General features: G+C 33.1%; 1 protein-coding gene across 7 annotated transcripts in view; it reads left to right on the forward strand.

Annotated features, from left to right (window-relative positions):
- Window positions 1–25,219, forward strand: part of CNTLN (centlein) — a 314,849-nt gene that overhangs the window by 251,665 nt on the left and 37,965 nt on the right. For 6 of the 7 annotated variants that reach the window (XM_010338733.3, XM_074394884.1, XM_074394882.1 and 3 more), the window contains 5 exons: window positions 12,457–12,648; window positions 17,790–17,887; window positions 19,350–19,476; window positions 21,078–21,215; window positions 22,114–22,299. In XM_010338733.3, coding sequence (XP_010337035.2) covers window positions 12,457–12,648; window positions 17,790–17,887; window positions 19,350–19,476; window positions 21,078–21,215; window positions 22,114–22,299 — 741 coding nt within the window. Of the gene's footprint in view, window positions 1–12,456; window positions 12,649–14,389; window positions 16,026–17,789; window positions 17,888–19,349; window positions 19,477–21,077; window positions 21,216–22,113; window positions 22,300–25,219 lie in introns of those variants that run through there. The other variant, XM_074394887.1, reaches the window with a different exon arrangement.

A 25,219-nucleotide genomic window follows, 5' to 3' on the forward strand; every position in this document is an offset into this window, starting at 1 on the left:
ATGGTATATCGAAATATTTCATTAAAAATGAAGAAGGAAATCTACGGATGTCATTAGGCCAGAGAAAGAGTGCTGGAAGTGGAACAAATCTTTGCAGCAAGATCGTAAGTTTACAGGTAGTGATCTGCTAAATAGGCAAAGAGGAGTCAGAGAAGAACCTAAAGAAGTGTACAGAGAATGTGGAAGAAGAATCGAGCGCTTTAATAAAGAAACAAGGGAGAGAAAGTTTTTAACAAGAAAAAGAAGATTTGATCAACAGTGTCAGATTCTGCAGAGGAACTCATAATAGAAAACTGAAAAGAGACTGTTGGACTTTACTAAAAAGACTGTATTAACAAGACTCTCTTGATAACAAGTGATAGAAACAACTTCAAACTAACATTTTTAAAACCCCACAAAATCAAAAGATGAACTGTAGATCATAGACTTGGTAAAGGTATAAAAAATTGGAAACAGACACTTTAATGTTTTTAATGCTTCTATCTCACGTTTCTTCATTCCAGACCAGACCAGCTTTCTCCATGCAGCCCTGGCCACGCATGTTGGCCATGTGGTAAGCCTACATTCTTGCAGTTCTATCTCAGAGAAGAAAAGAACTATGCATTCTCATCTTCTATTCTTCCTTTGACTTACAAGGCAGTTAAATTTCAGGTGCCACTGGAATACAAATACTTTGTATGTAATTTTGAGTTGGGATTTAGGTTTATTTCATTATATGTTTATTTTCACCTACGTGAATAATTGACAGGAATTTCAGAGTCATGCCAAGATATAGAGTAGTTTCTGTTGGGCAGGACTGATATACACGTTGCAGTACTTAAGTATTCTTTGCTGTTACCCACTTCAGTGCCAATCATTGTGACACTCAAAATTTGTCCCAACAAGTTTCCAAAATACACATCTGGATAGTATGTACTCTTTGAGAATCACTGATTTAGGAGAAAAGCAGATCGACCAGCTTGATTAATAAAAATGAAATAACTCCCAGACTTACCCTATTACTAAATATCTACATGAATCATTGTCCTTGATGTAGCATAATTGCCTGAGAGTCAGGTATTTATTTAACTTTATTTATTGAGTGATCTACTTTGTTAGGTCAAGCCTTTTTACTTGAAAGAATATGATAAACAGAAAACAATTCTGAATAGAAAATGGAACAATGGTGGTAGAAGTTTTTATGTGGAATTTTGTGTGTTAGAAAAATAGCTTTTCAGTGAAATCTATGAGAAATACCTTGAATAACATAGTATAGGTCGAAGCCTTGCAAATATCTTTCTTCTATATAAAACAAATTTCTACTGTATGCCATGAAAGATTTTTTGGTAATTTTCACATATGCTAGTCCTTAGCTTTTTTAAAATCCCATTTTAAATGACATCAGTAACTTTATTTTATCAAATCCATCTATTTAAAAAATTTTCATTTTTTACTCTGTTGAATCTTATGAAATTTATGTAGGGAAATGAGAAAAATATTATTGTTTCTCTTGAGAATTCTTGTAGGGTATGTTTATAAATGATCAACATCATATGAATACTTAGTACTGCTGCTGTTAAATTTGTAATGAGTTGTAGGGTTTTGAAATTCCCTGACTGGCTTTCATCCAAGTACTTTATTTGCAAGGCTTAGATACAGTAAAACTAATGAAAGACATACAGTTAACCATTGACCCTATCATGAAAATATTTCAGTTTCTAAGAATTATGATGTTACTCATATTTAGGATATATTTAATAAACATATATCTTTCACTAGCTTGAATGTATGAATTTGGAGCCACAAATGACAATCTTTAGCCTTTGGTTCTATGGCCCCCAAAGTTGGTCATATTAATTTAGATTCATGTGATAATGTCTTCTTCCTAAGAACTGATTCAAGTGTAATTTAAATGATGTCTATATTCATGCTTTTCAGAGGCTTATTGAGAAATTCTTTATCTTATAAAATATAAATTTCAGAAATATATCATGGTCTGTTATAAATTTTTAGAAGTCAAAAATTATTCTGAGGAATATTGATGCCTCTCTTTTGAAGCCTGCATAGGAATTAAGTATTATGAGCAATTTAATACTATACATGGATATTCATTTCCTCTGGCTAGTACACAAAAGCCTTTTTGAGCAATAAAATACCTTAAAATAAGAAGTAATACTATTGTAATAGCACACCATGAGGACAGAAAAACATTCAAATAAAAGTATTGAAATCTGATTTTTAGGAAAACCAAGTTTAATCAGAGACAAATGAAACAATTTTCATGAGACTTTTGCAGGTCTCTATCTGCTAGTCTGTATTTATGGCTTTTTTTTTTTTTGTATGTATGTCTTTAAAGTTTATGAATGGGGTTTTCACACAGTCTGCAGTCAAAGAATCTCTCATCTGCATTTACTCTGAGAGAAATTGCATGATGGGCGACTCACTGCCGCCAGGGTCCCAGAACTTCTCCTGCTGGGGTGTCAGCTACAGGAACCTTACCCCAGCTCAAAACTAGTTGCTCTCACATATCCTGTTGCCTGTCTGCACTCCCATAGGAATGCAGTATTTAAGTTTCAACAAAGCCATTTTGCCAAGCCTAAAGACAATCCTGGCACCATAAAACCAGCAGATACATTCAGCCTGCTTACGAATACACTTTGGGGCCCTCCCATAGTTGAGGTTTCAGAGGTTTCCTGTGTTGAGAAAAAAGTGTTTGGAAAAGTTCTTCAAAACTGCCCTGGCCTGGCTTTAAACTTGTTGGGGTATACAGATGCAGGCCGCTGGCCCAGTGTACTTCTCCACCTAGATGGTTGCCTGCACGCTGCTCCAGGGCTGTGCATGCTGAATCTGTGGACCCTTGTCCGTCCCCCAAGGTAAAACTATCAGCCAGACTCATGGCTTATCACCATGGGTGCCGACCTCCCACCTCAGAGATGTGCTGAAAAAACTGAATCTGATATGAATGGTTTATTCAACTGAAGTTCAAAATCTTCTTTGGTGAAGCTTACATCCCTTGCAGTGTAGCCTGTCGATTCCCAGTTAACTTTCAGCAAAGCACATTTTCTTGGTAAGATGGAAGAATTCTGAAAATCAATGCCCATGGCGTGTGAAGGAGATGATTGAAGTGAATGTCGACTTCCCTGTCAAACAGTACATGATGCTGTCCTTGAGTGGCAGCCCAGGTCTCGCCACACACCTTTCCAACTGATGGTGTGGCTAGTTTTCCATATGGAAAAACTGCTTGGCTGATACCCTTCTGTTCATCTCCCAAAGTGAGCTGCAAGGGAACTGTTCAGTAACTTATATAAATTTACAGATAAATTTCTTTTTAAGTTTCTGGGCCCTGGTTTGAAGGACAAGCCATAGGAAGTTTCTTTTGTTCCATAGAAAAACTGAAAAGCCACCTTTTCTGCATGACCTAAAAGATTAGGGAGTTTGAAGCCAAGTACCATACTCCCTTCATTGTTTCCAACCATGGTACTTTAACTGCCCATTAATCGTCTTAATTCAGTTACTTCAAAGGTAGCATCTAACCCATTTGGAAATGTACTGTCACCTTGACATGTATCAGTCAAAAAATCCACTTGTCTAAAAATTCCTCAATGAATAACTTCCTCACAAGCTTCATCAGATTTCCACATTACCTCAGTGAGCTTTTTAGCCATAAAAGGATCTCCAGTTTTACAAATGATGATATTATCTTTATTTAGTCCATTCAAGCCCATCAAAATGAGCATGTTTAACAGCCAAATCTGTTTTTAGGAATTTCCTGTTTAGCTTCACTTTCAACTGTAGCAAATTCAGTTTCATCTTCTGATGCTCCAAAACCAGATCTACTTGGTGGAAGAGGCTCCAAACTCTGTGTGTACAATGTCCCCATGCTTCCTTCTCTTGGTGCCACCTCAGAGAGCTCCCCAGGCCTGACCAAGCCTTGGTTAGTGAGGGCAGAAGGCTGCCGTTCTTTACTTAGATACAGATACGCTGTTGACATTATCATGAAGCATCAAGTATTATTTTTCTTGACCTGACATGTTCATTTTTAGTCTTGGTTCTTTGAGTGGACATCGATGTAAAGCATCTCTTAAATTGGGGTGGATTCTTTTCTTCTTGCTGCTACTCAACTCCAGTAACACAAAAAAAATATTAACAAAGGGGGTGGAGGAAGAATGTAATTAAAGTGGTGAATAGTATATAGGACATATGAGGTATAAATATTTCTATGTTGAATTAACTGAGTTTAAGCAGGAGAAGGAGAGTACAAAAGAGGAGTTCAGAAAGACATTGTAGAGTTTCTTCTTTAGGACATCAAATAGCACTACCATCTTCTTTGTTTCCTATTGAGGAAAGGAGTCAGAATGGATATGCATGGCAACCTCATAGTCATTAGTAAGCATGTCATGTGTAAGTCAAGTGTTTAGGAGGGTTGCAGCTGAACTCTTAATATTACCATATAAACATTGAACAATCATGTTGGTAATGATGTTGATGAATTATTCTAGATATACTTTTGGTTTCTGTTATCTGTCGTAGTATTTAGTAGCTGGTATTTAGTTTTCAAGAGCGCTTTTCTTCTCCTGACTTCAACAGAACATTTGAAATAACAAACCAACGGTCAAACTCTTTTTTCTGTGAATAGACAAATATTTATTTTTCCCATGAATGCTTGAAAATCAACTATGTTAGTGAACTTTCTAAATTTCACATATTATGTGTGTTTACTATATATTATTTTCCCCATACTTATGGGAGCAGAAGGTTAAGTGATGTGGTTCAACATATCCAATTAGAATACATTTGTTTAGTTATTCACATTATTTTGAAAGAAACCACCTTGCTAATATCACATAGGTTAAAATGTGCTACAAAGGCATATAATATTAAAACTATTTGTATAAATTAAGTACTTGTTAAATGTTTTGAGTGTTTTTGGTCTGCTTTCAGAATTAAAAGTATTAGTAAACTGTTTTGAATAATTTGACACTTGAAATAATAGTGTTGATTTTTGAGAAATAATATCTAAACATATTAACAAAATAGTTATTTAATTGGACATTAGCTAGAACTTATGTTATAAAGTATAAGGGCACTGAATTAATTTAACTCCTTATAAATGTTATTGAGAGTAGTGTATCTCTTACCCATATGCAGATATCCATATTTCTCTGATAGAATGTAATTTGAACACATCAAGACAGATTGGCATTTTCAGTCTCATAAAAAACTGCTTTGTTAATTGCAAACCATATTTAGTATGACCTTACAACAAAGTAGTACCTTAAGTGCCATGCTTTGTCTTTAATGTGCATACTGGAGCTGGGTTTGTCTGTACCAGACAACTACACTTCATGAAGAGTTTTTTTCTTGATAGGCAATTAGTGGTAATTAGGAAGATTCACCTCAATAAGATGTCAACATGAGATTGTTTAAAAAAGTTGAATGTCAGTGACTTAAAAAAGAAAGTTCTTCTGACACCTATGTATGGCATGTGAAACATGAAATGTTAATTTAACTTTTCTGCTTATTATTCATGCACAATATTATTTTGTCATTCAGACTCTGCACTGACAGAGTGTAAAGGTGTTAAAATAGTATTGCTGGAATAAAAAGAGGATTAATCTACCATTGGCCAATTAGCCAAAAGGTACTTAATGGTCTCTAAAGGCTACTGAAGTCTAACTACTAGCAAAAGCATTGGTGAAAAGTCCTCTATATTACCTTCATTTGCTTGACATTTTGTGAAACATAGTGTAGGCCTTTAGTAACTGCAGTTGTTGGAAAATAGTTTATAAATGAGTGATGCAGTAACTCAGTGGTTTTTTCATAAGAAATTTTGTTACATAAATAATTACATCTCTGTCTAAGATCATTTTTGGTTATTGGTTTTTAATTTTTAATTCTTTCTCGGTGATCTCAAGTATCATAACAAAATAAAATTAATATTTTAAATTTAAAAGTCTTGTTACTAGGAAGTTATTAATCTGAACTATTTATCTTTTTAAATAAGTCTTATATGGAAAACATTTGTTAGTGACTTAGAAAATGATGGCATTGTCTTGATAACTCATACATTTTAATTGGCTGTGAATTTAATCCTATACCTGGACAACATACAGAATTTTATTTCTTTCAGTTTTTTCTTCTATAAAAGTATAATATTCTCAATAAAAGAACATTGATTCTATTCACAAGAGGGAGAATATCATTAAGATTATGGTGACTTTCTAGGGAGTTCTTGCCTATAGAATTTACATATATCCTGTTTAATTAGAATTTTGTCTCCAATTTCATATATTTACATTCTGGTAACAAAATTTATGTCCACCTCAATAATTTTTAAAATTATTTTTAAAAATAAGATTTTAAAATTGCTGTTTCTACTTAATTATGAATCAGAATAATCAGATTGTGAGAATGTAAATGAACTTATTTCTGTATTCAACATTAAATAGTCTTAAGTCAGTCCTAAGAAGAATTTAACATGAGAGATTTTGGAGAGGTTATTGGAAACAGATCATTCTCATTTAATGATTGCTTTTCTCTACTTGGATCACATCAAGTCCTTTGGCTTTCAAAAGGAGAAGGAGAGCACATTATTGTTATAGATGGAAACTAAGCCTTACTTTTTACTCTGGTTACTGATTGACCTTTTTCAATATTCAGCATCTCAAAGTTGCTCCAGCATGGACTGCAAAGTGTTCTTTAACCACCAGCTATTTCCTCCATGGGCCTCCCAGAAACCCTGATCCAGTGTCTCTGGCATTCAGCCTCATGTTTGGCTGGATTTTTAAATAATTTCTGTGTCTTTATGTTTCAGACTCCACTATCCCAACTAAGAATACTTCCAATTTTTTTAAAGGGTTTGTTACTTTAAGTTTTTAATTCGGTGGGTAAAAAAAAAAAAAAAAAAAAAAAAAAAAAAAAAAAAAGGGGCAAAGACTGAACTGTGTCTTTGAATGCTATAGGATGGATATTGTCCAGAAAAAAAAACCTAGGTCGGAATCACTTTCATTTTAGAAGTGCAAAGCTATACCCCATCCCGTTCATTTCCCTTGGAGCACTGCTTCTAAACTAGTTGGATACCCAAAAGCATTTTCTTTACATGTGCTACAACTAGCAACATGTTCGTTGAATAGGCAGATATTGAATATTTTATTCTTTAGAGACATCAAGATCAGAGAGTATCTAAAAATATATTGTTTGGGGAGTAATTAGGGAAATGGTTTTCTCAGCTTTTTTTCTAAGCCCTTTATTTCTCATTATTGGGCCTGAAGAATATTTTCCAAAGGCCTGGTTTTATTTTTTTCTGATATGCATTTCTGAACATTAAAATGTTTACCAAGTCTCCCTGATGGAGAAGAGATGCCTGATGTCCTCACACTGCCCCAGTTTACTGACCAGTGATTTGGCAGCTACCTTCTCTTGAGTAAAAGTCGGAAAGCAGAGTGGTCATAGGTCTAAGCTAGAACATTCAATGCTGTACTTAGCTTCTGTGACACATTTTACAGAACAAATCAGGGTAATACGGAGAGGGAAGCAGGCTCTAACCAGCATTTACCAGACAGGAATTGAAGGGAACAGCAGTTCCCTCAGCTTCCTGTTTTGTTTCTTCAGAGCACTTACTATAGTTTATTGTTACGTATTTCTGGATTATAGACTGGTAGCTACCTAAAGGCAAGGATTATTTATAACCTTTTTCTTATCTTTGAAAACAGAGAACGAGTATAGTTCCAAATACATAGTATGTGTAAAAAGAATAAATGATAGGTATCAAATCAGGTTCTGAATCTAGGTATTCTATATCTAAATCTTCCAGCAAATGTCAAGCTGGGGACAAGAATAAAAGCAGTTTGTGAATGAAATCCCATATAAGAAAACAAGGGAAAACAGGCCAGGGGAGACTAATTTACCCAATTGTGGGATTCTATAGTTACTGTTGAGGGCAGCAAACAAAAGCTTCTGGCCAGAGGCTTTTTGCTTGTCAGTTTAACTACAAAATGCAGATCTCGTACAGGCAATTTATATTACTAGCAAGGAAAATGAAACATACAAATCAACTGAAAAAGAACAAAAACATTAAAAAGAAAATAGAGGTTAGGCACAGTGGTTCATGACTATAATCCCAGCTTTTTGGGAGGCCGAGGTGGGAGGATTGCTTCAAGTTAGGATTTCAAGATCAGACTGGACAACACAGCAAGATCCCATATCTACAAAAAATTTAAAAATTAGCTGGGCATGGTGGTAAGTGCCTGTAGTCCCTGCTACTTGGGAGACTGGGGCAGGAGGATCCCTTAAGCTGAAGAGTTTGAGACTATAGTGGGCTATGATTGCAGCTCCACACTCCAGCCTGGGCAATAGAGCAAGACCTCATCTGAAAAGAAAATGGGACAATTTATACAGCAACTGAATAAATAAAATGAATACAAAATTATTGATAAAGAAAACAATATTAATCCAGACAGAGTAGCAGTAACAGAACAAGAAGTAGGTTCCAGAAAGGGGCTGATTTAAAAAAAATCAGAACCCATAGTAATTTTCAGTGATAATTGATAAATTACCACAAATATAGCAGCTGAGAAACAACATATGCATTCATTACCTCACAGTGTCATTGGGTCAGGAGTCTGATACAGCCCAGTGGGGTGCTTTGCTCAGAATGTCATAATACAATCAGTGTGTTAGCCAGGCTGCCTTTTTTTCTTTTTCTTTTCCTGGAGCTTAGGCTTCTCTTCAGGCTCACGTGTTTGTTGGAAAAATCCAGTTCCTTGTGGGTATAGGACTGAGGTTCGTGGCTTGCTTGCTGCAAGCCAAGGTTCATTCTCAATTCCTTGAGGCCTCCCTTAGGTCTTGTCTTGTAGCTCCTCTCATAACACGACAACTTACTTATTTAAAGGCAGCAGGGGAATCTCCTTGACCTCAGAGAGCTCCTCTGGTCTTCTTTGAAAGGGCTCATCTGATTAAGTCAGGAGCAGCCAAGAACAGCTGGCTTTTGATTAGCTCTCGGAAACTTGATTAGGGACCCTGACCCTAATGACATCTACAGAATTCTCTTTGTATATAATATAATGTAATCATGGGAATGATAGCCTATCATATTTCTGGGTCCCATCCAAGGGGAGGGTATTGTACCAGTGCTTGTGTCATCTGAGAATTGTGTCTACCACACGATGTCATACTGAAGAGTAAGTCTTTCAGTACATTTTTATTTCTTCTTACAGTCACTTAGAAAGTTCTTCTCTTTTCAGAGATCTATACTTCCTCAATGTTAAATTTAAATAAATTATTAATAGATAGTGTCTACTTTAAAATTTTTATAGTGTTCTATTTTATAACCTTTGGTTAGACATAATTGACTACACATAAATCAATACAAATCTCAGTACTTATTCTTATTGAAGTCAACTTTTAAATTGAAATAGATGTTTAGGAGACTGTGGATGGATTGCACTGCTGGGGACATAGAGTCAGAGGAGCATATCTGCCTTCGATACCCGTATAGTGTAGGAGGGATCCTAGATTGATCCCAGTCAAACAAGTAAGTATGACTTAAGACAAACTAAAGTTTCTGTCATGAGAGAAATTACCAGGGGATTATGCATAAACATGTTAAAGTTTTATTAATCTAGCTCCTCAGCCTTTAACACACTTCTCAGATGCTATATAGTAGCCTTTACCACAGATAACCATGCTGACAATAATGCAGCACATTGAACATCTACTACATGCGATCACAGATGTTTTAAGATTCTGTCCTCAAGATCACCTTTGTTAGGTAGACAAGCACCATCTCTTTTTAAATGAGGAAGCAAAGCCGTGTGTTTGTGCAAGCTCACTCAGCTGCTAAGCAGTAGACCCAGAGAATTCAAATCCAGAAATTATGACTCTTCCATGTGTGTTTTGTTATCACTTGTTCTTAACATAATGTGACTTAAGTGCTTATAAAAATCTTTGCTAAGAGATGGAAAGGTAATAATGGAGAAATAGGAATTATGCTGCTAATAAACAAGAAAAATCACAATTTTAGGAGTAATCTTAATTTATTGGTAGATTTTATAGCACACTCTTTCAAACAAGGTTACCCACAAAACTTGTCTCACAGCCTAGAGCAAATGTAGGCAAAAGAAAGTTATTTATACATATTTTTCTCATCTATAGCTTTCTCAAGTGTGAAGTAGAACTTTTAAACTGAGAGACATTAGTAATAGAGCTCCAGTTATTTGTCCAAAATGCTAAGGAGAACCAAAGGGTTCCAGACTGATGGAATGTGTGATTTACATATTTCCTCTATTTCAACAGATGCTGTGTAGCATTTCTATGCATATGTAACTAACACTGGAAATAGGTTTTCAAGAGTGTAGATTTTAAATATTGTTTAATCAAAACATTACTTATATTTTAATAAAGTACAAGTCATTTAGTTTACTGCCTCCATAATTCCAGTATTTCTTCATTTAATACATTTTTATATTGTTAAATAGAAGTTGAAAGTTACATATGCATGTCTTTTAGAAGAATATATGTATTGACTTTGTCTTTCCTAAGTGGAGACACATTTATAGTGTCAGGATCTGCCAGGTGGAAGAATAGACAGAAATCTGGTGGCATACAAGTATAACAAATGAGAGAATCCACCTAAGCTATTCCAATTAAGAAGAAAAGAACAAAGATGGCTTCATGAAGGAGGAAATACTAAGCTGCCCTTTAAAGATGATACCCATTTCAGCAGAAAGAAACACCATATGTAGAGTCATCAGTGTAAAAATGGCAGGCAGATTTGGGGAATAGCAGGCAAGTTTGGCTTCCTGTGATGCCTGACTGAAACACAAATTGAAGCTTAATCTTAGCCTTATTATCCACAAACATTTGGGCTTTATTCTATTGGAATGAAGAACCCATGAGGGGCTTTGATTAAGAGAATAATAGGTCAGTGTTGTTTTAGGAAGTTGTATAAAGGGTGGTATGAAGATAGGGCAAGATTGACGGGAGAGAGATGGTTAATGTAATAGTCTTAATGAAATAATGAAGGTTTACATTAAGAGAGTGACTGAAAGGAATGAAAATGAGAAACACTGTGTAATTTGTAGAACGTGAATATTGATTGGACATAGAGAATAAATAAATAGAGAGGAAGATGGATTCAAGCTTGAATATTAAACGGGAAGATTTCCAGGTTTAAGGAAATTAAGGTTTACTTTTAGATATTAATTATTGGGTACTTTTCAGACAATGAACAAATTTCATTGAACAAATTTCATAAACAATTTCCTGAAAATCTATAGAACCATACTTTTAGATTATAAGCTAAAATATAGCCAAATTTAAATAGTTTTTTTTTTACCGCAGCATACTTTTTATGTTGCCAAAACATAGTTTAATCTCAAGTATATCAAGTTCTAGCTTTGAATCCATGATCTGAAATATTTATATTTAACAATATGCACATACATATATAAGTATAGTATAGTTTCTAGAAGTTGTGTTTTAAAAATAGTGTTAATAAGTAACACATTTCATGTTTATCTTACTGTACAGTTTAGCTACATCTTTTGCTATTTCTAATTGGAATTCTTAAAAAAGAAAGATTTTTTTTTCCCCTCTGAGAGATTTCAGTATCATTTTGTCTAATGGTACCTTATGTTAAGCTACCACATTATAAGCTGCTTTGGAATAACAACATAGTAATGCAGGTACCCTGTTAAGCAGCTCTGAGCTGTTATGCCATTATAGTTTGGTGACATTCTGCTGACTATAGATTGGTGAATGAGAAGGGCTAACATTAAGCTGATTTCTTTTACACTCCTTCATAAAAATATTACTATTATGTCATTTAGCAAAATGTTTTTGTTAATAAAATTCAAAATGTAAGGAGTTCAGTGCAATTCTGAAATAGGACTTTTTTCTAATTTTCAGCATTAGAAATAGGACTTTTCAACAATCAATCAAGTACATAAAACTGAGCGAGTTTGTTTGCACACTATTTATTTGAACTAAATCTCTAACAAGCCTCGTCTGCTAATTGGACTTAACATTTATGTTGCTAAATAAGAAGCATTTTGGCTGCTATATAGGGTGGTAAGACCTACCCAGTGGAATAAACAGCTAACATCTGTTATCCTGTCCTGCTCCAGCTTGGCTTTTCCCAGTTAAGTACTACATCAGCCCTGAAGTCAAGGTTATCAAATATGTGAATCTCTGGCTCACCCATGTATGTGTGAAGGTAAAGAAATAGTGCATCATCAGTTAGGACCAGCCAACCAAAAGATATTGAGTACAGCTGGTTCATTTTGTTTTAACTTTGCAAACCATGCTACTATAAGCAAAATCTAATAGAGGTTAAGATTTTTGTAAAGTTTATATAATATCTATAATTAATTTAAGTTCTTTTTAGTATTTTCCTAGCTGTAGAATTTTATGCTGATAACTGTTAGATTAAGCATAGTTACTTTTATATTTGTATTTATTTTCTTTTTTGAAAAACAGAAGCTTAATTTGGATTTGGCTGGGCTTCGGAAAGAAAAAGAAGATTTACTAAAGAAATTGGAGTCCTCATCTGAAATCACAAGTTTGGCAGAAGAAATTTCCCAAGTAACAGTTCCACGGATACAAGTTACATCACTTGGTCCTTCAAGGAGCATGGATTTGGAAATGAAACAATTGCAGTGTAAACTAAAGGTGATTATAAAGTTTACTAAACATGAAAACATATGTTATGCTACTGAATGCTGCAAGACATATTTTAACACTAATTTATTCTAATAAAGGTAAATTATGATATAGATAATCCAAAAATTATTAATATTTCCTTCATTATTAATTTTTAGCCTGGTAGAGTCTTACCTGGTAAGGAATACTACCATTCTCTGAAAAAATGACAAGATACCATGAAATCCTAATTTAGGAACTGGTGTTAACTGGCCGATGTCTGCTACTCTAATACTCCTTTCTGTCCCTGCATCTCCCTCCAGCTGAACAGAATCCTTTCAGAGATATAATGTGTCAACATAAACAGAATTGCTTTTCTCTGCATACTTCCTACTATTTTAATTTGGTTGTTGGTTTGAAACAGAGAAGGAGGAAATAAGTGGGAGGGAGAAGCACAGAGCAAAAATGGGTTGGTTTCATAAATTTCAGCCAGTTAAACTTGAGAGTGAAAATAAAAAGCAGTGTTCCTTTTGTTGTAAGTCCAGGTGAAACTCTAACAACTTAAAAGTAAGTCTGTCCTTAGTTTAAATAGAAGTACCTTGTAAGAAATAGGATTTGTGAGTGAGTTTTAATTGGGAAGTTCATTTTCATGCTTCTTAAGGCCATTTATTCCTCACATAGTTAATTATTTTCTTCAGTGGGGATTGCTAGCTAGAAGATAAAAAGGGCAGTGTATATGGGACCAGAGCTATAACACTAGTCACTAGAAAGAAAATCCTGATTGTAAATGCACAGAGTACATTAGAAATGGAATAATCATGCCTGTTAGGAAGGTATTGGAATACTATGTTGAACTGTCAAATAGACTCATCATTGTTTCCAATCCCAAATAGGATATGTGCACTCTTAACTACTGTGCATTTTTAGTGCAGAATAACTCATAGGATAAATAGGATAAAATTTAAAATAAATGAGTTTATTATTGCTTGAAAATAATTTGCTTTATTAATAGTAACCAAATATACAAACCAGCACTGGGATTCTTCTTGAATACCGTCTTCTTTAGATAATTTTTATGTGTAAAACTTGCCTTGATCACATTTTATCAGCTTAAATAACTTACATAATATTAGAAATGTGAGAGAAAAGTGTTGCACAATTTGGGGGCATGAATCTTAAAATGTGTCTCTGAAAACGTGGGGTAAAATGTATAAACTGAACATTTCAGCGGTTAGGTTTCATATAGAGAAGATAAAATCATTGAGATAGTCCTTGATCTTATCTATCATATAGACTTTAATTCATACTTCTGTTATTCTTCATGTATTTAAGTCTTCATGATTCTGATATAACTTTGTTTTTCACCAAGATAAAATAGAATGCTAGATCCAGTATTATCTAATCTGACTTCTAAAAGACATAGTTTTAAGTTGATTTATACATAAATAATAATTTATGATTTTTACATAAAGCTTTTAGTTGGTTTATACTTATTTTACTTACCATCTGTGGTCTAATAATTTTTGGTAATAATAAATCCACGTGAGTGTTGGTAAATTCTTTGCATTATGGTTTTTCATGGTGTGAGCTTTTACTCACATACAAATCTCTCTCTTGCTTTGGAGGAATGTGTGAGTCAGAAAGGGAACAAGAGCAGTTAGTTTGAAGTGACTGTCCATAATCTAAACCAGAGTATTGGAACACTGACCAAACTGCATAGGGACAAATAGGATAAATTTTTACTTTTGTCTTGTTTCATGTTTTTATGTAGAAATTTCCTAGAAGATCGAGTACCTGTAAGTACATAATACTCTCTGCCACTAAAAATTTTTGTTTTGATACTAGTTTGTAGAGATTCCATAACAAAATACCACAGACTGGTTGTCTTAAACAGCAAACATATATATTATTCTCACAGTTCTGAAGGCTGGAAGTCTAAGATCAAGGTGGTGACAGGTTTCATTTCTTTTGAGGTCTCTCTCCTTGGTTTGTAGATGGCTGTCTTCTCCCTGTGTCTTCACATGGTCTTTCTTCTATGTGTCTCTGTGCCCTAATCTCCTCTTCTGATAAAGACACCAGTCATACTGAATGAGATTCTACCCTAATAACCTCATTTTACCTGAATTATCTGTTTAAAGGCCTTATCTCCAAATACGGTCACATTCTAGAGTACTGGTGGTTTGATGAGAACTTTAGCATTCTAATTTGTTTAGGGAAAACAGAATATAGCCCATAACAGATATCCAACTGCTAATATAGTGATTTTCTAATAAGTAACATTTTGTATTTGATGTTTTTAGACTTAATTGAGAAAATTAGTTAGATTAGAATATACTAAAGGTTTATATATACCTTTTCTATACTATCCAGTTAATATTAGACTTTTCTATGTAATTTTATGTATACTTTTCTGATGTCCCTGGTTCATTTACAGCTGAGAAAACTGAGACAGAAAGAGTAAGTTACTTGTCCAAGATCACGCAGGTACTGTATCTAGAGCTGAGATTAGAACTCAAACCGTCTGGCTACATAGTCCATGCTCCTAATTATTTTACTATGCAAATTTTAAAAATATTTAATAAACTTAGTATAGTATGGCTCTCACAGGGATGACTTTTTACCATTGTGACATTTTTGATATGTGTGTTTTACACCAGATTTTAAGTCATGTTACAGATTAATATTGTATAATAGGGAATGAAAAAGGGACAAAGGATCTGGGTTTTAATCGCTTTTTGGCCATTAACTTATTGTGGACCTGGTCAAGGAAATTACTTAACTTTCCTAGAGGTCTAAAGCAGGGATACCTTTCTACCCTTCTGGTAAGAATTTTTGAGGATCAAATGAAATAGCTGTTAGATTTAGAGATCTTGGCCAAAGTGTATCTTACTTAACCTGGCATTGTTTTATTTACTATAAATTGCTTTTCTCTCAGTTCTCCAAGTCAGAGTTAACAGCATAAAATACAACCGTAAGTCTAAAAACAGAAAATAATTAGCTGGTTATCTTAATATCCACTTAATTCATTCCATTGAAGATGGAATTTACTGCCTTTATCTTTTATTTTAAAAGATTTAAAATATTTATTTTATTTACTGCCTTTATCTTTTATTTTAAAAACAATTCTAAGTTTATTTATTTTAGTTCTCATCAGAAAACACCTTCAGGTCAGTGCAGCACACTAGAAGTATGCATATTATGGGGCAGGATGATTATTTTTAGGCAGGATTAATGACACAGAAGCAAACAATTACAACCAACAGATTGACAGAAAAAAAAGGAAATATGAAATGTTAAGGTAAATACAAAATTAGAAAAGCACAGTCTGGGACCATGTAGAGGAGGAATAAGTAGACATTTATATCACAGTGGTCCCTAAAGTTCTCACCATATTATACTATAGTGATAATATAATACATATTATTAATATATATAATTTATAATGATAGTATTTGTAACATATATTAGCATATCACTATTAGCTTAGCATAATCATGGATGTTCATATTTCTAACTGAATGAACAATCATTAGAGAAAGAATTGAAAATTAATGATTAAAGCAAAAGTTTTAATTATTTGATACATTGACTAGTGTGGAACATATTATTCACACAGTGCTGGAAATAAAACACTGAATCACTGTAAATATGCAAAATATGGTAGAAATTTTGATTGTAGCATACACACATTTGATCAAAACATAACATTCAAAAGAGTTACTATGTTGAGGTAGCTTTGGGTTTTTGAGAAAAATTAATATGTTTCATGTAAAAACTAAAATTATTTCAAATGTTCAATTTATGTTATACTCATGAGATATTTAAAGTCAGTCTGATGAATTACTTACTATGTTTACCATGGGTAATTAATAGTTGAGTCTTTTCAAATTCAAATTATTTTTAGCATGAATCAAACATCCAAACCTAGAAATAGTTCTAATAGAAGCAATTTATTGTAGTTTAAAAATATAGCTAAATAACTATTCCAAATATTTTCAAAGCTATTATATTTTATTGTATTTATATTCATTTAATACTTTTAAAACTTAACAAATGGATTAATATGTCAATACTATCTTGAGTGTAGAAAAACTAAAATACCAAAAAGACTAAGTGATGTTTTAGATTACACATTTAGTTGGAACTAGAGTCAAAATTGAAAGATGTTCTAACACTCTAGTTACTATCTCTGGCTTCTAGACTGGCAACAAATACCACAAAACTGTTTTGCTTTGAAAACTTAATAACTATTTATAAATAATTTAATAAGTAGCACTATTAATAACGTCAAGTAAAGAAGGATTGAGTATTTATGAGGTTTTCTGTCAGTTATCATTATTCTCTAACAAACTATCTCAAAACATTGTGGCCTACAACAACAGTTTATTATTTCTTATGATTTGGTATGTTGCCTGGGAAGTTCTTTTGCTAGTCTCTTCTGGGCTACATCATATGCATGAATTTTTTTAAACCAAAGATTTCCCTTGCTGGAAGATACAAAACAGATTCACTCATAGATCTGGTAGTGGGTCTACTGCCTGTCAGTTGGAGTATCTTGGTACTCTTCCACATGATACATCAACTGTCTTCCTAGCAAGGTGATCCTGGAGCAGCATTCCAAGAAGGCAAGGAGAGAAGTCACAAAGCTTTAAGACCTGGGAACTGAAATTTACACAGTGTCATTTCTGCTGCATTCTTTTGGGCAAAGCAAGTCACAAGCCAGACTACATCCAGAGTGTTGGGAAATAGATTCTACTGCTTGATGAATGGCAAAGCGTCTGTGACCATATTTAATCTAAGATGTTAGTAAATCCAGTATTCATTTTAAGTGATCTTCTTAAATCATTAAAATTCTTAGTTATTCACATATTTATGTTTTACTAGGACAATTCATATTTTCTGTAAACATATTTTGGATTACTTACTCTTTGTAATTGTTAAATGATTGTGTTCCTCTATAGTTTGGCATGTATTATAAAAGTTTTAGTATTACTATATTATTTCTATTACAGCATATAAAATAAAGCATTTAAAATATTAAAACATTCATTTTAATTGTTTACCATAATTATTGTAAATGTATTACTCCTCTTTAGAATGGCATTTATTTTTATGCTGCTTTAGACCAAGATTGAAAGTTATATTTACATTTATTTCTATTTTTAATCTAGAATGCAACTAATGAGCTCACTAAACAGTCATCAAATGTGAAGTCTTTGAAATTTGAACTCCTAGCAAAAGAAGAACACATAAAGGAAATGCATGAAAAGTATGGTCTTTGTAGTTCTAGCCATTGTATTTGGTGCCACCTAGTGACAGCCAACTCTATTAAACGTGCCCCAAGAAACTGCTGACGTTAATATTTTCCTTCCCTAGTTCATGTTTAAACTATGTAAGATGAAAGTTTAAGGAATGCTACATATAGCGAAAAAATGATTAATAGCAAGCTATTTACTGTTTTTTAATTAGGATAAGGATGAACTTAAATTTCTCTTATTAAACATTTTATTTCGAATAAATATAATGACTTCAAGACTATGAATGAAAAACTTTACAATGTGGCAGTTATTTGAGCCCCCCCAAATATATAGATTAATATTTATATTGGATTTAATGCCTAAGCTTATAAAGCTAAGGTGGGAAAAGGAAAGTTTTATTTGTGTTGAAAATAACTGGAGGTTATGAAAATTTGTAAAATAAAAAGATTTTAAATGCTCTATCCCACTGGACCAAAATTATTGTTTTCTGTATCTTTCAAAGCTACACTATTGCTTAGAAATAGTAAGTTGTTTAGATAGAATTCCGGTTGGCACTAATACATTTAAGATATATGTATCTCACAAACACACCTGTAGACCTCATTATAAGTGAAGAGCACTTAAAAGTAATACGAATAGATAAAAGTATTAGACAAAAAGATTGGTTAATTTTTTAACTGAGAATATTTTAAAGTTTATTTATTGATTAAGTCTTGCTTATTTTAACAGGGCTATAGATTAACCCTCTTTGAATCCTGGCTTCCTCACCTACTAGGCCTATGTCTCAATTTAATAATATTAATTAATAAGGTTCTTATGAGGAATAAGTGAGTTAACACATGTAAAGCCCTTATAACAGTGACTGGAATGGAGTAAGCATTCGACACATGTTAGCTATGGTCTTTCTCATTTTAACAGTAGTGGCAGTAGCAGCAGCAGTGGCGGTAGTAGTATCTCTCACTTATTGTATTACCATTTTATACTTAATATTTCATCAACTTATGCTAAACAGATGTGTGGATTTAATCTCATATTAAATTAGAAGATATTATGCCTAATTTAGTTTCATTACAAGAGTTTACATTTGTTTATTGAAGTATAAGATTTTTTTCTTATCATTGTTATGCTTTTGATTATCTTTATTTGATTTTTTCACAGCAGTGTAAAAATTTAATAGTTCTAAGTTTTCATAAGTGTTACTAATTTTTCTCGGTTTTTATGTTTTTTGTTTTAATGTATATGTTATTCTATAATTACCAAGTCACAATAAATTATAGATTTTACAAGTGCTCAAAATATTGAAAAAACAATATCTTATCCAGTGCAATTCATTTTACTAATTTACAATGTCATTAATATCAAATAGCATTTAAAAACTAACAGTAGGCATGATATTGGATAAAATGTAAGCCATCACCACTGTTAAGGTATTTTCTATCACTCTTGATACTACCTTTTTTTTTTTTTTTCAAGGATGTCTCGAATGGAGAGGGATATAACTATGAAAAGACATTTGATAGAGGACTTGAAATTTCGACAGAAAGTGAATTTGGAAAGTAGTGAGAGTTTTAGTGAAATGTTAGAAAATCTTGATAAAAAGGTATCCATTTTTATGTTCACTGACACTAAAAGTATTACTTCCCATTGTATTTACTCTCTTACCGTGACTATTTAATCCTAATAAATGTATAGAAGATATTCATAGGATATATATTTACTGTTACAAAATTACACTATTTTCTCTGAAAGTATATTATTTATTTTAAAATTCAAGTCTCTAAAATCTCATACTTAATATGGCCACATGTTGTTTCTATTTATAAATATCCCATGAAAACATTAAAAATCTCTAGGATACATAATTAAATTTTTTCAGTGTTTCATTTTATTCGTAACTATAACTTATGGTAGAAACAAGCTTATATTTCTTTGAGACAGAGTCTTGCTTTGTCGCCTGGTGCCAGGCTGGAGTGCAGTGGTCAAATCTCGGCTCACTGCAATCTCTGCCTCCTGGGTTTAAGCAATTCTCCTGCCTCAGCCTCCCAAGTAGCTGGGACTGCAGGCGCGTGCCACCACACCCGCCACCACGCCCAGCTAATTTTTGTATTTTTCAGTAGAGACGGGGTTTCACCATGGTGGCCAGGATGCTCTCGATCTCTTTACCTTGTGATCCACCCGCCTCGGCCTCCCAAAGTGCTGGGATTACAGGCGTGAGCCACCGCGCCCATACATAAACTTTTATTTCTTAGTGAAAACTGATTCCCAATAACTATCAGAAGTTCTTTAAAAATGTATTTTCTTCTTGTATACCCTTAATGCATTTTACATGGGAAGGGAGTTTATATGCAAAGGGAGTTGTATTTAAAGTAGTTATGTAACATATGACCCCAAAGTAGAAGGTTTTGTTGTTGTTTTTTTAAAAAGGGTGCTATTTTCACAACTCGTAAAGTAACCTGTGCTTTGACATTCTCTGAGTGTTATCCACACCTGAGAGAACATCTCCTTTACTTCCCTTGTTGAAAATGAAAGTTTATCTGTTAGGTCAAATGGATTTCAGAAAGAAACTTTTACATGAGCATGATGAATCCATATGGATTTTCTTTCTCTTCTCCTCCACATACCCACACAAGTTAAAATAACTTCCTATAGGCTTTTTCAGTGTTATCCTTTCAATGTTGCTAATTTTTTAACTTCAACAATCATTTCAGATACAGCCTTGGAATCTTTATATAAATAACATTTTTCTGTTATACTTTGATATATATATATACATATTATATATTTCATAAATAATATATATATCCTATTATTTTATTTTATCTAGAAACGGGTATGTAATACTTATTTTGGGGAATACAATGGAAAGTTATCTATAACTTGGCTTGTTTCAGAATCAGAACAATGGAAGTTTAGGTTACTAATTCATGGATATGTAGTTAACATTAATACTGTGTTACTGGGTGCAAGTAACACCATAACACCATTCATACAGTTTGTGTGCAATTTTGGTTTTTATTATTTATTTAAGGATTACTACTTTCATACAAAATATGAGTTCTGCAAATATACTGGAATTTGATAGCATTATGAGAAAATAAATGGAATTAGACTCATTCACTCATTTATTTTCTGTTGGAACAAATACAGTATATTACTAGAATGCCTTTAACAATAATAATTACCTTTATGCTTTTAATGTAGGTAAAGACATTAACTGAAGAATGTTCCAACAAGAAGGTATCAATTGATTCACTAAAGCAAAGACTTAATGTTGCTGTAAAAGAAAAGTCACAGTATGAGCAGATGTATCAAAAATCTAAAGAGGAGTTAGAAAAAAAGGTATGTTTTTAAAAAGGACATTTTAGCTTAGAGATGGAATATAATGGTGTTTGTTTCATTTATTTCTTATATTTCTTTTTTTTAAATTTTATTTTTTATTATACTTTAAGTTCTGGAGTACATGTGCAGAAAGTACAGGTTTGTTACATAGGTATCGACGTGCGGTGCTTTGCTGCATCTATCAACCCATCATCTACATTAGATATTTCTCCTAATGCTATCCCTCCCCTCGTCCCCCACCCCTCAAGAGGCCCCCACCCCCCAACAGATTTCAACTGGTGTGACAGTGTGGTGTTCCCCTCCCTGTGTCCATGTGTTCTCATTGTTCACTTCTCACTTATGAGTGAGAGCATGTTTCATTTTTAACATCATTCTTCTTTTTCCTTCTCAAAACCACAAGCTACTTAAACACTTCAGATAATTACAAAGAGGATTTGTATCTTTACATGAAGCATTAAATATTTGTTTAACATTAAAGATACTTCTGTATTCTGTATTAGAGAAAACAGGTGTCATTTGTCTTGATGGTTTTTAATAAACGAAAACTATTATTAATCACTGGTATTTATACAAGTAGATAGGAATGTTGTAGGCACTGCCTAAACTTTCAAGCTAAATGTTTCTATGTTATATAGAGGATCTTTTGGTCTAAAATAGCTTCTATGACTTTAATTATTTTTAATCTTTAAAAACCATAAACTAATTTTGATAAGTATATGAGAGTCTATGCTTAGGATGTTTTATTGAAAATTAATGAAAATAATCACTAATTTTACCCAAATAATAAATATGTATATTGAGAGAATAATAAATATTTTCCTTATTTGACATGTATAACTAACTCTTCCAAATACGTTTATAAAATATCTTTTCTTTTATAACTGCTGATCTTTTGCAGGATCTCAAGCTTACTCTCCTAGTATCAAGAATAAATGAGGCTGAATCTGCAATGGCAGAAATTGAAACAGCAGCATCTAAGCAGCTTCAAGGATTAGCACTACAAAGTGAACAGGTCCTTGAAGGTGCACAGAAGAAATTGCTGCTAGCCAATGAAAAAGTGGAAGAGTTCACCATATTTGTAAAGGTTTGAATTATTTGTGGTTTACTAACTTGTACTTAACTTCAGGTAGAGGAGACGGTAGCCTACTTGAGATGATTTGCGGAATAAAGTTTCTTTCTGCTTTCCTAACACAGAAAGCATCTTCTCCTAACCTATTTATCACATTGCTAATAGTTTCTTTATAAAGAATTTGTTTTTATAGTTTAAATTTAAAATTTTCTACCATCTTATTAATATTTCTTTATTAATATCAATTTAGTTATGAAATTACACTAGTCAAGTAATCTGGACAGTTTTTAAGTTGAAAGAATTAAACCATTCCCACAGTACTCTCCTTCTGAAAATCTTTCAAGCAGGAATAACCAGACACTTGCTCAGGGTTCTGTGATGCTAAGAGACATCTGAAGCTCAGGCCACAAACTATCAAGACATGGAATAGACAGAGGAAGGGCAAATGACAAGCAGAACAAAGAGAAGACAAACTTTAGTATATGCAGATGTGTACCATCTAGAAATTACCTAAAAGCTGAAAAGCCCTAGAAAGCCTTCATTCCCCTAAACACAGACGTTAATAACATTTTATGCCACTATTAAGAGTACTGCACTTATAGGAAATTTCTTACTTTGCTTATTTGGAAATCATAGATACCTTGAGAGTTTTCTCATTTTAAAAATCTCTACAGAATGAATTTGATACAACATTTTATCTTCTTTGTCTCTTTTAATGAATATTTTAACTGGTGTGAAGTCAAGCCAATAATGCCCTCCTCTCAGGATCCTAAATGATCGCAAAGTATTAATTTTAGTAAATGTAATTTACCTTTTCCAGATTGAAAACATTATTTTGAATTGCTTGTTGAATAGTTTCACTGTTTTACTTACAGTGAACACTTTCATTAAACGTTGTGACTTATACATTGCTGGTGGGAATGTAAATTAGTTCAGCCACTGTGGAAAGCAGTTTGAAAATTCTCAAAAAAGTGGAAAACAGAACTACCATTTAACCCAGCAATCCCATTTTTGGGTACATAACCAAAATCATATAAGTCCTTCCACCAGAAAGATACATGCATGTCTATGTTCATTGTGACACTGTTAATAATAGCAAAGACATGGCATCCACCTAAATGCCCATCAACAGTAGACTGGGCTAAGAAATTGTAATACATATACATCATGGGATACTATACAGTCATAGAAAAGAATGAGATCAAGTCCTGGGCGGCAACATGAATGGAGCCGTAGGCCATTATCCTAAGTGAACTAACCCAGTAACAGAAAACCAACACCGCATGTTCTCACTTGTAAGTGGAAGCTGAACACTGAGTACATATGGATACAAAGAAGGGGACAATAGACATTGGAGCCTATTTGAGGGTAAAGGGTGGGAGGAGGGTGAGAATTGAAAAACTATCTATTGGGTACTATGTTTATTACCTGGGTGATGAAATAATACATATATCAACCCCTAAAACACAAACTTTATTTATAAAACCAACCTGCACATGTATCCCTGAAACTAAAAAAAAAGTTAAATATATATATATATATATATATATATATATATATTTTTACATATATACATATATATATATTTAACTTTTATTTTACTTATGATGTAGAACCATTTTTATTATGAGTGTTAGCTTCATAGACCTTGGTTTTTGTTTTATATTCAACTTACCATTTTGTTTGTGGAGCTTTTGGCTAAGATATAAAATATAAAATATATAACTGTGAGATTTATTCAAAATGCTAATCATTGTTTTCCCTGAAATATTTTTTTTAATGTGGCACTTTAAAAAAGAAGAAAGAATGAGAATCAGAAGTTTTCACAATAGAAAAATGAATTTCATGACTGTATATCTGATGATCATATGCTTGATGAAGTTTCATGACTTTGATATATGGAATTCTCCATACAAATAGTTTAGCAAAAATTATCTTTAAGAAACTTTTTATTTATATCCAGTGATATGAATAGTATTTCATGATGAAGTGAATATCTAAACTCCAGTTATTCAAGAGTAATGTTAGTCCTTCATACTGTTCACCAGCAATGATATTGAGTAGATGTCTTAATAGATGAATTCAGGATTGCTGTGGTTTCATGACTTTTTAACTTGAATAATGTTTTAAAGATTATATAATAGGGAAAGATGACAAATATGAACAGACTTTCTTTGCTACTCTTTTAGAATTTTCAGAATTTTTATTTTAGTTTGGTATTTAGATTACGTACAGAGTCTCGCTCTATCACCCAGGCTGGAGTGCAGTAGTGTGATCTTGGCTCACTGCAATCTCTGTCTCTGGGGTTTAAGCAATTCTCCACCACAACCTCCTGAGTAGCTGGGATTATAGGTACATGCCACCATGCCATCTAATTTTGTATATTCTTAGTAGAAATGAGGTTTCACCATCTTGGCCAGGCTGGTCTTGAATTCTTGACCTCGTGGTCCACCCACCTCAGCCTCCCAAAGTGCTGGGATTACAGGTGAGAGCTGCCACACCTGCCTCAGAATAATGTTTTTATTGTATTTAAATATAATAAGTAATATTGGGCCCCAAACCTATTGAATCAAAATCCTGATTGGAGTGGAGCCCAATAATTTGCATTTTACAAGTTAACTAAGTGATTATTATACATAATAAAGTTTTAGAAGTAATTCCTTACATTGTTTTTAAGAATTGTATTCAAATAACAACACATTTCAATTTGGCATTTAGTAACATCATTTATAACGCATGACTTCCAAAGGCAATTTGACATTTGTTTTTTTTAACTGTGTTTTAGTGCCAATATATAGTTGCTGTTGGCACCACATCTACTGTATAACCTATTTTTCAAATAAGGAGCCATCAGCAAATAAATGCCAAAACCATGTATTGATGGCAAAGACTGGATATTTGGGTCTTAAGGCATGATTATCTCAAGGCATGATTA

Source organism: Saimiri boliviensis, chromosome 2, assembly GCF_048565385.1.
Source record: "Saimiri boliviensis isolate mSaiBol1 chromosome 2, mSaiBol1.pri, whole genome shotgun sequence".
Classification (NCBI taxonomy): domain Eukaryota; kingdom Metazoa; phylum Chordata; class Mammalia; order Primates; family Cebidae; genus Saimiri; species Saimiri boliviensis.